The sequence below is a fragment of the Camellia sinensis genome, chromosome 1 (assembly GCF_055761805.1).
Source record: "Camellia sinensis isolate YWXY chromosome 1, ASM5576180v1, whole genome shotgun sequence".
Lineage (NCBI taxonomy): Eukaryota > Viridiplantae > Streptophyta > Magnoliopsida > Ericales > Theaceae > Camellia > Camellia sinensis.
In genome coordinates, this window is record NC_138961.1 from 223,725,063 (window position 1) to 223,737,365 (window position 12,303).

Here is a 12,303-nt window from a genome sequence, read left to right on the forward strand (position 1 = left end):
CGCCGACAGAGGGAACACCGTTGGGCTATACCTGCTGAGCGCTCTAGTCGACCTATCACAGGTCCATCGATATGACTGGGGTGGCGCCGGCCTGGCTACCCTTTACTTTTATATGAGCGCGACCTCCCGCGAGCGGGGCGATTTGCTTGGTGGCTACTGGAGAGCCTGGGAGGTACTTTTTGTCCCCTTGATTTACATTTCTGCTTCTCATTACTTGTACATTGCACACACACAGCGCACTTTTACAGTCTGCATTTTGCTCTCAGCATTTCGTACTTACATTCTGCATTGCTTTTCTCAGCTATGGGTCTATGTATACTTCCCATCATTAGCCCCAGAGCTGGAGGTGGTAGGGATTCCCATGACCCCATATTCATTGGTGTTCGAGGGCCCACACCGGCCGAGACCTCGAGAGACCTCCTTCGTCTGCGACAGTACTTCGACACTGTGCGACATTCAGAGGTACTTCAGAACTTTCAGTTCTTTTCATTTTCATCTTTGATTTGCTCTGTATATCCTCGATTTCTGATTGGTTTATGCATTCATCATCCGCAGATTACATGGCAGCCCTGGGTGTCCCTGGGTGACGGCCTCCGACTTCAGTATACCGGAGCGTCGGGCATCTCCCAGTATAGGGTCCTGCTTGAAGGGCCGGTTGGCAGGGCATGGTTCCTGGGGGAACGCTTTCTGCGCCAGGTATGGGGGTATCTTTCTCAGGATATTCCCGCAGTACCCCCAGCCAGTATGCGGATTGCTGACAGGCTCTCTTACTCAGAGGTAGTCGGCGCCATGCTGGGCAGTGATGCTTTACTATACATTGAGGAGGGGGACTACGCCACTTACCGTCACATATATTTGATGCCTCCATTGACAGAAGCTCGTATCCCGATGATGAGGCCTGCCGGTATGTCATCCTCGGGCCAGGCCCGAGCTCGGGCTGCAGACGCCCCTTCTACTAGCAGGGCCGGTACATCTAGAGGTGGGAGTAGACCGGTTCCTCCGGCTCCGTCGGTTCATCCTCATCCCGGATGGCCAGATATGCCTACTGAGTTGATAGCGTGCCAGTATGGGGCTAGCTCTCCGACTCCGATTCCACTAGAGCCTCCGATGCCCAGTGATCGATACGCCATTGATCCGGACTCACCGCCGGTATGCTCCACTTGTTTTCATTCATCATTCAGATGTTTAGACACTCTTCTGTTCACTGATGATTATGAGCTCATTTTTGCAGCCATCGCGAGGGTACATAGAGGAGGTGGTTGGACTGGTGGCCACACTCGAGGGCATGGTCCTGCGGAGGGAGGCACAGTTGTCTGTCGCGGGCATTCAGGTACCCTTCAATTTTTTGGCATTTATCATACTTCTGATGACATGCTGATTTCTACTGTATCGATAGACTACTTGTGTAGAGCACATCTGACACACACCCCACTTGTACACTGTATTTACATGCACCCACTTTACGTATCCTTTGCTTGTATCTGCATCTGATGTATATATTTGGACTGATGTATTTGAATTGAACTCTTTGTTTTCAGATGCCTTCATGGTCCGGTCAGCCGCAGACCAGGCCACCTGGGCCTCCTTGGGGAGCTGGGCCATCTGGGCCTTTTTAGGGGGCGGGGTCATCTCGGCCTTCCCGAGGAGCCGGGCCATCTAGGCCTTTTCGAGGAGCTCGAGGAGGGCCTGTCCGCAGACGTAGGGCTCACGTTGTGGAGGTGGAGCCTGATGAGGAGGAGGAGGATGCTGAGGAGGAGGAGGAGGCTACCGACCGTCAGTCAGAGACATCTGCTGAGGAGGGGGGCTCCGGTTTTGGCTCGGGGAATAGAGACGAGGCCGAGGGGGATCCTGAGGATGACAGCTCCGACTCAGATGGTGGTGCAGAGATTGTCCCGCAAAAGAGGATGAGGAGTGCTTCTCGTTCCCGCTCTCGAGGACTTTGATGCTGTTATTTCCTGCTTTATTTTTCTTTTTGCTAGTAGTTTGTAGCACTTTGCACATTGTTAGGCAGCTTTATTTTTTTGTAAAACTTGTACCTTTGTTTGTTGTAAAGCATGATGAGATGAAATAGCTTTTGAAAAGGCGTTTGTATTTTAAACTTTTAGCATCGTATCGCATCATTTATTTTGCACAAGAATGAAATTGAATGGTAATGCGCATTGTGTAATCACCAAGTCAGGTAGTGAACCGACGCAACAAACTAAGCAACTCAACTTACTAAGATATAACAGAATCTTTAGCAAGTTTACAACTCGATAAGCAAAATGCAACAACGCAAATAAACAAGATTTTAACAAAAATTGCTTAAACAGAGCGCAATGACTCAAAAACGCAAAACACGTCTGCTCGACAAACAACTCGATAAGCAAAACAACAACTCGATAAACAAAACTCAACAACAACAAAGTGTACTTCTGACGATCTGGGCATCGGAACGCATTCGAAATGGAGGGAGATGGAGGCCTTTGACTTTCCCGTTGCATGGAAATGCTTGGAACTTTCCCTCGAAGAGTAAAACAGGGCCAAGGGGATACACTGGAGCATTGCTGGCCATCCCTGGGAGCCGGCCGGCCATTTTTTGTGGAGAGAGATAGCTGGCCGGCCATTTCTGAAAAAGTAGATGGCTGGCCAGCCAGAAAAGGTGGCCGGCCGGCCACTCAGTCCTGCAGCCACCAGATTTTTGACACGTGTCCCCGTGAATAGTGTCTTCTCTTCTATAAAAGCCTCAACTTCGGGAACATTCATTTCATCTTAGTTTTAGACAAAGATGGAGGCGTTTCTCGCAGAAAATCTCATATCTTGGATCTCTTCTCTAGATGGCTCGGAAAAGCTGAATTTCCGGGGTTTCGGCTTGAATGCACTATTCACGCTGAGCCGTACTCTGCTACAGCTTCCTTTTCTCCATGCCGCGGCAAGGTTCTGGAATCCAGTGACGCATGTTTTCAGCTTTGGCGGCCAAGAGATGTGTCCCACTTTCGAAGATTTTCAGGTTTTGATGGAATCTGAATGCTCTGAAGTAATCTTGCCGCAGCTCCGTTTTGGTCACGCCCAGGCTTTAGGGCGGATGTGTGGGCTCACGGCGCTTGACGCTCGATCTCTGATCTGCAGTGGGGAACTGGACATCCTCGGCTTGATCCACCGTTTTTCCGACGTCGGTGACCTCAGCAACCATTATTGGCAGGGTTTCCGACAACACACCCTCTGCCTATGTTTGTTGTCCCACTTTCTGCTTTCCTCGGGCTTCGGCGGGGCTAGCATTCGCTTGATTGAAGTCGCCCAAGGTTTGAGGGAAGGAAAGAGCTGTATTGCCATGACCTTGGCCGAGACACTGATGGGCTTAGATTCTGTCTATCGCCGGGAGGCGACCAGGTTTGCTGGGAGTCCACTGCTACTGCAGGTAATGTTTCCCACCCAACCTCACATATATATTTGCTCACATCACTCGACCCTCAGGCTCGGTTTTTCTCACAAAACCCTTGTCTCACTTTTCTCTCATCGTACATCTCTCTGTTCTTTATTCTCTCATTTTCCATCCCTCCCCTAGGTATGGTTAATGGACAAGTTGCAGGTTGTGGACTCTTGCCCAGCTTATTCAGCTCGAGGCTACTTCTTTCGGCCGCGCCTAGTCAATGCTCTTGATGAAAGGTGGTGGTTCGATTGGATGTGCAATTTGCCCGCAGACGGCATTGCTTGGCGTTGTCCTTGGCTCAACCTCCCGGCAATGAGCTATAGTATGTCCCGGCTGATTGGGATTCAATTGGTTGGTCTAACCCACTGCGTATTCTATTTTCCGTTCCGGTTCCTGCGTCAGTTTGGTCATGATCAGACCTGCCCACCGGAAGGGATTGAGTACCCAGCCGCTTTCCCGGTCCGGGGTGTACAACTTGCTCGATATGCCACGGCATGGAGGACTAGAGAGCTCCTGGCCCCTGCTTCAACTTTCAGTTGCACTTTGTCCGATGAGTGCTTGGATTGGCTCAATGAGGAGGCACAAGTTGGGCCCAGCTTGGCATCAGATGCTTCGTCCAGCTCTGGGAGCGGACGCAGAGATACTTGATTCAACTATGCCCCAAATTTATTGCTTATTTAGCATTTTCAAGTTTTCTTTATGAATGTACTAAAAAAAGCAACCTCGATTGTAATGCAAGAGCAGGAGAACTCAGTTTTGAAATCAATGAAATTGAAAGTTGTGGTACTGAAAATTTTCCGTTTTTGGTCCAAAAATGGTCTTAGTTGTAAAAAGATTAATTTGAACAAAGTCAACTTTTATTAAAACTTTTCAAAACTATTTTCGATGTGGATCAGAACTGGACACGCCGGAGATCTGTCACTGAGATGCACAACCCCAGATCCCTGCAACTGGAAAGTTGCCCCTAGTCTGAAGAACAATGCGGCACTTCAAAGCAACGGAAAGTTGCCCCTAGTCTGAGTAACTTTGCACTGTCGCGGCAACGGAAAGTTGCCCCTAGTTTGAACAGCACTGTACCGGAGATCACGATAAATGCTGATGGATAAAGATGACTGAGATGATCAAAATGGACAGAGTTGATCGGGGAAAAGTTTATGGCTGAACTTCAAGGTGAAGTTGCCTACGTATCCCAAAGATGGGAATCAAGCCTTACGTAGTTCAGGCTAAGGTTCACTCGAGTATTTTCACTCTCCTTTTGCGCTCTAACTTTTGCCAAGGCCGCCCTTTGCGGTTTTCAACCTTGCGAGCTCAGTTTTTATATTTTCTAATTTTTTGTGCTCTGACTTTTGCCTAGGTCGCCCTTTCGGGTTTTCGGCCTAGCGAGCCTCTCAAGGATAGTATTTCTTCAACTTGTCCATATTGATCGGCTGTGAGAACTCCAAGCCATCTAGATCCATCAGAACCACAGCTCCACCTGACCAGATAGCTTTGATGATGTAAGGACCAGTCCAATTAGGTTTGAACTTGCCCCTTGGGTCATGGATGGGAGCTCGGTTGTCTTTGAGCACCAAATCTCCCTCTTTCAGATTCCTGGACTTAACCTTCTTGTTGAAAGCCCGGGCAATTCTTCGTTGATAGCCTTGGATGTGGTACAGTGCTTTCAGTCTTCTTTCATCAAAGAGCATGAGTTCTTCGAATCTACTTTGCTGCCAATCTGCTTCGGCTATCTGGCATTCAGCCAACACTCGCAACGACGGAACCTCAATCTCGATGGGTAGAACAGCCTCCATTCCATAGACCAACGAATATGGAGTTGCTCCAGTAGAAGTTCTGATTGAAGTCCTGTAGCCCCACAGAGCAAATGGCAGCTTGTCTGGCCAATCCCGATAGGTTCCCACCATCTTCTGTAGTATATGCTTGATATTCTTGTTAGCGGCCTCAACCGCTCCGTTGGTCTGCGGCCGGTATGTAGATGACTTATGAAAAGCCACATTGTATTTCTCCAACAAGTCTATTACTTCTTTCTTGAAGTGGGAACCATTATCTGAAATTATCTCGTTTGGCACCCCGTAGCGACAGATGATATTGTTCCTGATAAACTTTGCGACGTGCGACGCCTTCAACACCGCGTATGATTGGGCCTCGACCCACTTTGTGAAATAATCTATCGCTACTAGGATAAACTCATGCCCGTTTGACCCCTTCGGGGTAACAGCTCTGATCACATCAATTCCCCAGACTGAAAAAGGCCATGGGGAAGTCATGTTGTACAGTTTTGACGGCGGGATGTTCATGCGGTTTGCATGAATTTGACACTTGTGGCATCGCCGAACAAAGCTAATACAATCCTCCTCCATGGTTGACCAGTAGTAGCCCTGTCTGAGGATTTTTCTGGCCAGCATTACTCCATTCATGTGTGCATCGCACTCCCCCCCATGGATGGCTTCCATCAGGCGTTTTGACTCTTCAGCTTCTACACAGAGCTTATGCATTCCCAGATGACCCCTTTTGTACAAATTTCCCCCGCAGATAACAAACTGAACAGCCATTCTTCTGACGGCCCTCTTATCTTTGGCATTTGCCCCTAGTGGATATGTCTCCTTTTCCAAGAAGTTCCAAATGTCGTAATACCAGGGGTTGCCGTCTTGAACCTCATCTATGGCGGAAATCGACTCGTATGCCGGCACGAACTTCTGATCAATAATGACTGGACGGATCCGGACTCCGGACGGGATGTCTATCATAGAAGATAGAGTTGCTAGTGAATCTGCAAACCTGTTGTTCTCTCTTACGAGGTGGGTGAAATTTAGCTTCTCAAACCGAGGAATTAGCAGATCCAAGGTTTGGTGGTAGATTATCATCCTTTCCTCTTTGACCTTCCAATCTCCTTTTGCTTGAGACACAACAAGGTTCGAGTCCCCAATGACGTCCAACCGTCTTGCCCCTAGTTCCAGGGCTGCTTCCAGGCCAGCAATACACGCTTCATACTCTGCTTCATTGTTGGAAACTTTGAACCGGAGCTTGAATGCTAAAGGAATACGGGAATCATCAGGCGCTATCAGCAACACCCCTATCCCATACCCATACTGGTTTGACGCTCCGTCAAAGTACATCGTCCAAGTTTCATCTTCGACGTGTAGAATAGCTTCATCTGGGAATAGATACTCAACCGCTTCATCCCCCTCAACTGGGTGGTCGGCAAGGAACTCTGCTACCGCTCTCCCTTTTACTGACTTGCGCGTTACATACTTCAAATCAAATTCGGAGAGCAACAGCAGCCATCGAGCTAGCCTACCCGTAAGTGCTGGTTTCTCGAAAAGATATTTGATGGGATCCAAACGCGAAACCAACATTACAGAGTGGGCTAACAGGTAGTGCCGCAGCTTCCTGGTTGCCCATACCAAGGCCAAACAAGCCTTCTCCAGCGGTGTATAGCGGGTCTCGTAATCCAGCATCTTTTTGCTCAGATAGTAGATGGCTCTTTCCACTTTGTCTTCTGACTCCTACGCGAGCATGCAGCCCATGGTAGTTTCAGTTACTGAAAGGTACAGTATCAACGGTCTCCCCGGCTCTGGCGGTGACAACAAGGGTGGGTTCTGTAGATACTCTTTGATCTGCTCAAAAGCTGCTTGACATCGGCCGTCCCATTGGATTTTCTTTCCTTTCTTCAGGAGACCAAAAAGTGGTTCACAAGTCAAGGTTAATTTAGAAATAAACCGTCTTATGAATTGCACTTTACCCAGAAAGCCTCGCACCTCCTTTTCAGTCCTTGGTGGTGGCATTTCTAAGATGGCCTTAATTTTGGAAGGGTCGACCTCGATGCCCCTTTGTGTGATCAGAAACCCTAGCATCTTCCCTGCTGTAACACCAAACGTGCATTTCTGGGGATTCAGTCGCAGCCGAAACTCTTTGATCCTTTGAAAGAATTTTTGTAAGGCGGTGTAGTGGCCCTCTCTATCTTTGGACTTGACAATCATGTCGTCCACGTACACCTCGACCTCTTTATGGATCATATCATGCAATATTGTAGTTGCTGCCCGTTGATACGTAGCTCCAGCATTTTCAACCTGAATGGCATCACTCTATAACAATATGTACCCCACGGGGTAGTGAACGCAGTCTTCTCCCGGTCTTCGGGTGCCATCACTATCTGATTATAGCCTGAGAAACCATCCATAAATGAAAGCAAGGCGTGTCCTGCCGTGAAATCCACCAATTCGTCGATATGTGGCAAGGGAAAGTCGTCCTTCGGACTGGCCCTGTTCAAATCTCTGAAGTCTACACAGACCCGAATTCTGCTATCCTTCTTTGGCACCGGAACAATGTTGGCCAACCAAGTTGGATATTCTGATACCAGCAGGAACCCTGCGTCAATTTGCTTGGTGACCTCTTCCTTAATTTTGAGGGCCCAGTCTGGGCGAATCCTTCTGAGTTTCTGTTTGACAGGGCGGGCCTCGGGATCAAGAGGGATCCGGTGCTGTACAATCTCAGGATCGATTCCAGGCATGTCTTCGTTGGACCACGCGAAAACATCTTTGAAATCTTTTAATAAAGAGACTAAGCGCTCGCGCTCCTCTAAAGACAACGTGGACCCGATCTGGACCAGCCGCGGGTCCTTCTCAGTGCCAACATTCACAGTAGTGATTTCATCCATTAAAGGTTTAACAAATCTTTCCTGCTCTTGATCAATTAATCGTTGCAAAACTGGAGGAATTTCTTCCTCGCTGTTTTCATCAAAATTTTGAAAATCCTGATTTAAGCAATAAATCAAAGGCACAGAAAAATACTCGGAAACCACATCCACATCATTCTCATTAAATACTTCCAAGCCGTCAGATTCCTCTGTTACAACAGACTCAAAAGAAAATGAAAAAGACGACCTAGACAGGACTGTGGCATCCGGGTTATCACCTCCAGGAATACCGGACTCAGACTCAGTCGAGCTGGAATCTGATTCTGACGCACAAGATTCGGTAGAATCAGATTCCGGCTCACTACCTGACCCGGAACTGCTAGATAAAAAGCCTTCTTCATATTGCCAGATGAGAGAAGGTGCGATAGATGTATCCAAGATCGGCGCTGGAAAGTCCGCAGCTATTTCATCTCCAAGCACAGAAACCAAAGAGTTATCCCCCAAGCACTCTTGGCCGATCGGAGGATCTGATAGTAGACTTGCCAGTGCTACCCCCATTTCAAGCTCTGTGCTCTCAGAATCCACTGTTTCACATTGCTCAACCTCAGTTGGTGGGTCTGTCTGCGCTTCGGCAACGTCATCCCCAGATAATTGTATGTCGAAGAAGATTTCAAAACCAGGCACGCGCGTCCCCTCCGCGTTTAGCCATGGCTTCGGGAAGCCGCAGAATGGAAAATCTTCCCCCTCCCGGACGAAGCGTCCGTTTAGGGTACCCCAGATGGGCCAATGCATTAACTCAAATGGCTTCCCGGCCTTCTTTGCCCTGGCCCTTCCGGCCATTTCTTTTCCTTTCCTTACCCAGTCTTCTCTGGTGGGCAGATAACCCAGTCCAAAGGCATGAGGGTTGTGTGGCACTTCGGCCAACACTGAGACGCCCTTCCGGCCACTTCTCCCTAATCCCATCCCAGGGGTATGTTTTAGCTTGTTCATGAGGTAGATAGATTGTGCACTAACATACATGCCCTCATTCACAGCCATGACATTCTGCACCACTTGAGCCTCGGCCAAAGTGAACCCCGATAAAAACACATCCTCCGTGTCGTGCTCTGCTCGATCTCCAAGACAGGTGTGGACACTTCCGGCGGGGGATGGATTGATGAATTCCCAAAAACAATTGCTACCCCCTTCCCGTGAGGGTACTTCAGCACCTGATGTAGAGTGGAAGAGACTGCTTTGACCTGGTGCAACCACGGTCGCCCCAAAAGTAGGTTAAAGGTTGCGGGAACGTCCAAGATATGAAATTCAATGTTGTGTTGTCCTGGACCAACCTTGGTTTGAATTTTAACAGTCCCCATCACTTCTCTGCTGGTATTGTCGTATGCTCTGATCACTTGGGTGGTTGGGACGAAGTCCACGGGTTTCAACCCGATTGCATATGCCGTTCTGGTTGGGCAGACGTTAATCGCAGACCTGGTATCAACAAGTACCACCGGTATCCACTTATCTCTACATTCCACAGAAATATAGAGGGGTTTGTTATGACTTATGCCCTCAGGCGGTAGCTCCTTGTCCGAAAAGGTTAATGCCGGGGAACCTCCTCCCGGAAAAACCAGCCCAACCAGCTGTTCAGGCGTGGTGTCTATGGAGAGTTTGGACTTGTCCATAGCAGATAGGACAGCTTCTCTGTGTACTCGTGATGCCATTAGCAGTCCCCAGATGGAGATGTCTGCTTGTATCTTTTTTAACTGTTTCAGCACAGCTTCATCCTCAATCTGCTTCTCCTTCTGTCTCTCCGCTTCTCTATCCTTCCCGGATGCCTCGGGTTGGTCCAGGTGTGGGGGTTTGAAGTACCGCCCATTTCTTGTCATATGGTCCACTTCATCAAGATACCAAGTATCATCCGGCTGGTTATTCCCCCAGTCTTCATCCGTGTGAGCAAGACATAAGTCATCGTCTTCCCACCACATTCCACTAGCAGCCAATAGACACCTGTCTGGCTTCGGTCCACTCGCACTCTCAGTGCTCTCTGTCCATATGCTCGTAGCATTGTCTGTCTTCGTGCACACAGCACTTTCAGTCCCCTCAGGGCCCTTCGCCTTCCTAATTCTCTCAGCCTCCTCGAACTTTTCTTGTTCCGGCTGCGTCAGTACAGCTGTTTGTTCAACAGTTCCCATCTCCATAATGCCCATGTCTCGAGCGGAATTCTTAACACCGGCGCTCTCCGGCGATACAACTTGGCTTTCGGCCATTCCGGCCACAACTGATATTTCCGCCCCTGCCGGGCTCTGTTCTGGTTGGGCTTCCCCCACTGCATCCGGTTGATCTTCGAGCCATCCAGTGGCCTCCTCTGATCCCTCATAATCGTACCAATTAATCGATGCCTCCCCCAGTTCCTGGTCGTCGAGAAATTGCAGGTTGGCAAAGTCTTCCTCTGCGGCTGTCAAATCATCTGCCCATAACCCAGATCCATCCCCCCGGATCATGCATAGCTCTCCTGTCTCTGGCAATTCTACGCTTAGCCCAATTCGGCTCGTTGATAGGATGTGCTTGCTTGGATCATAGTCTCTCCCAGCAAAATTCTGCCCAGTCCCAGATTCAACAATCTCATTTTCTCCCAAAATCTGCCCTGCGCTGTCTTCGACGGTCACCACCATCGGTTCTGGTTGGGTTTTAGAGATGTCCACCATGCACAAGAAGTCAGTGCAATCGGGAAGGAGCACCTCCGGCTTGGGTAGGTGGGTGGGAGTAATATAGATGCTAGGATCGTAAGATACGACCCCAGTCTGGATAAAGTTAATTCTTTTGGGAGGAGGAGCTTGGTTATGTGGTGGGAGAGGGTTGGTTGTGATATTGGGTTTATCAGGAGGTGCGATCACTTGTTTGTCAATAAGATCTTGGATCTCATGACGCAATCTGTAACAACGGTCGGTGTCATGACCGTGTTGTTGGTGGTACGCACAGTATTTTGACGGGTCGTAAGAGGGGGGGAGTGGATTCGGTAATGGCTTTGGTTCCAGGGGTTTTAAATGATTTTTTCTGATCAATATTCCCAGAACCTTGGTCAGAGGCATATATAGTGGGGTAAAGGTTCTTTGGCCTCGCGGTTGGAATCTGTTGGCTTGTGTGTTGCTTCCGGACGCGCCGGAGAATGGTGTGGCAGTCATGGGCCTTGGAGGGGGAGGGGGAGTGGTGGTGACCATACTAACTTCCGAGGCTCTCGTATTTGCAGCGCCACTCGGGCCCGCATTGTTGTTACGGTTGAACGTCCTCCTCGGTTGTTCTCTGTCGTGGTCAAACAACCCTTGTCTCATTGCGTCTTCGATTTGCACCCCCATATCATGTAAATCTGCGAAAGTAGGGAAGGGGACTACAATCATTCTCTGCATCAGTTTTGGGTGGAGATTGCGCACAATCATCCGGATTTGATCTTTGTCTGTGGGCCTTAAAGTCATTGTTGACGCCTTTGCCCTCCATTGGATCACAAAGTCCGAGAAAGATTCCTTGGGCTCTTGCCTTGTCGTTTCAAGATCGCGGGTTGTGATCTCGATCTGAGTGTTGTACGAATATTGCGTGACAAAGGCCTCAGCCATTTCATCCCAATTCTTTTTCACTTCATCTTATAATCTTGCGTACCAATGGGAGGCCACACCCGACAGGGTTCGGCCGAATAATGAGAGCTTCTGTGGTCGTGTAAGGCCCATTGGCCGCAAGACATCAGCAAACAGTCGGATATGGACCATGGGGTCGCCGGTCCCGTCAAAACGGTCGATTTGTAGCATTTTGAACCTATCGGGGAGTGTTACGGCCTCCTCGGTATATCCATCTTCGATATCCGGCATAGCCTTGACCCCTTGGGATTTCTTAAAGAGCTTCTCCAGTTTGCTCAATTTCAGAGCTGTATGATCAACCTCGACCTCGGATGGAGAGTCCGGGGGATTGGGTGTATGAACCTTGGACAGTTGTGGTGGAAGTGGGGGCGGAGCTGGCCCCGTTGGAAGATTTGTGTCTTCTTGCAGATTTTGGATAGTCGGTACAGTGTTCTGGGTGTTTGGAGGAGCGTTCTGAACAGCAGGTGCCTGCTCAGGTAATGGGGCTCCTGCCGGAGGAGGAATTTGGTGTGAAGCAGACGCTGTATTCTGTTGTTGTAGTCTGGTAATCAGCTCAGCCTGCTGGGTCATAATCTCAGCTTGTTGCTTAGCGAGTTCATCCCAACGAACGGCATCCTGTTGCATGGCCCGCATGGTTTCCTGCATTTGGCGCA

The 12,303-nt window shown here is 49.2% G+C and overlaps 1 protein-coding gene across 1 annotated transcript; it reads left to right on the top strand.

Moving 5' to 3' along the window:
• The first annotated feature begins 601 nt into the window (after nucleotides 1-601).
• On the top strand, nucleotides 602-2,081 carry LOC145790635 (uncharacterized). Its single transcript, XM_082868877.1, has 3 exons — nucleotides 602-1,149; nucleotides 1,232-1,330; nucleotides 1,539-2,081. Exons 1-3 carry the CDS (start codon nucleotides 745-747, stop codon nucleotides 1,614-1,616), a joined length of 582 nt encoding a protein of 193 aa, XP_082725003.1. The 5' UTR covers nucleotides 602-744; the 3' UTR covers nucleotides 1,617-2,081.
• Nucleotides 2,082-12,303: the final 10,222 nt, after the last annotated feature.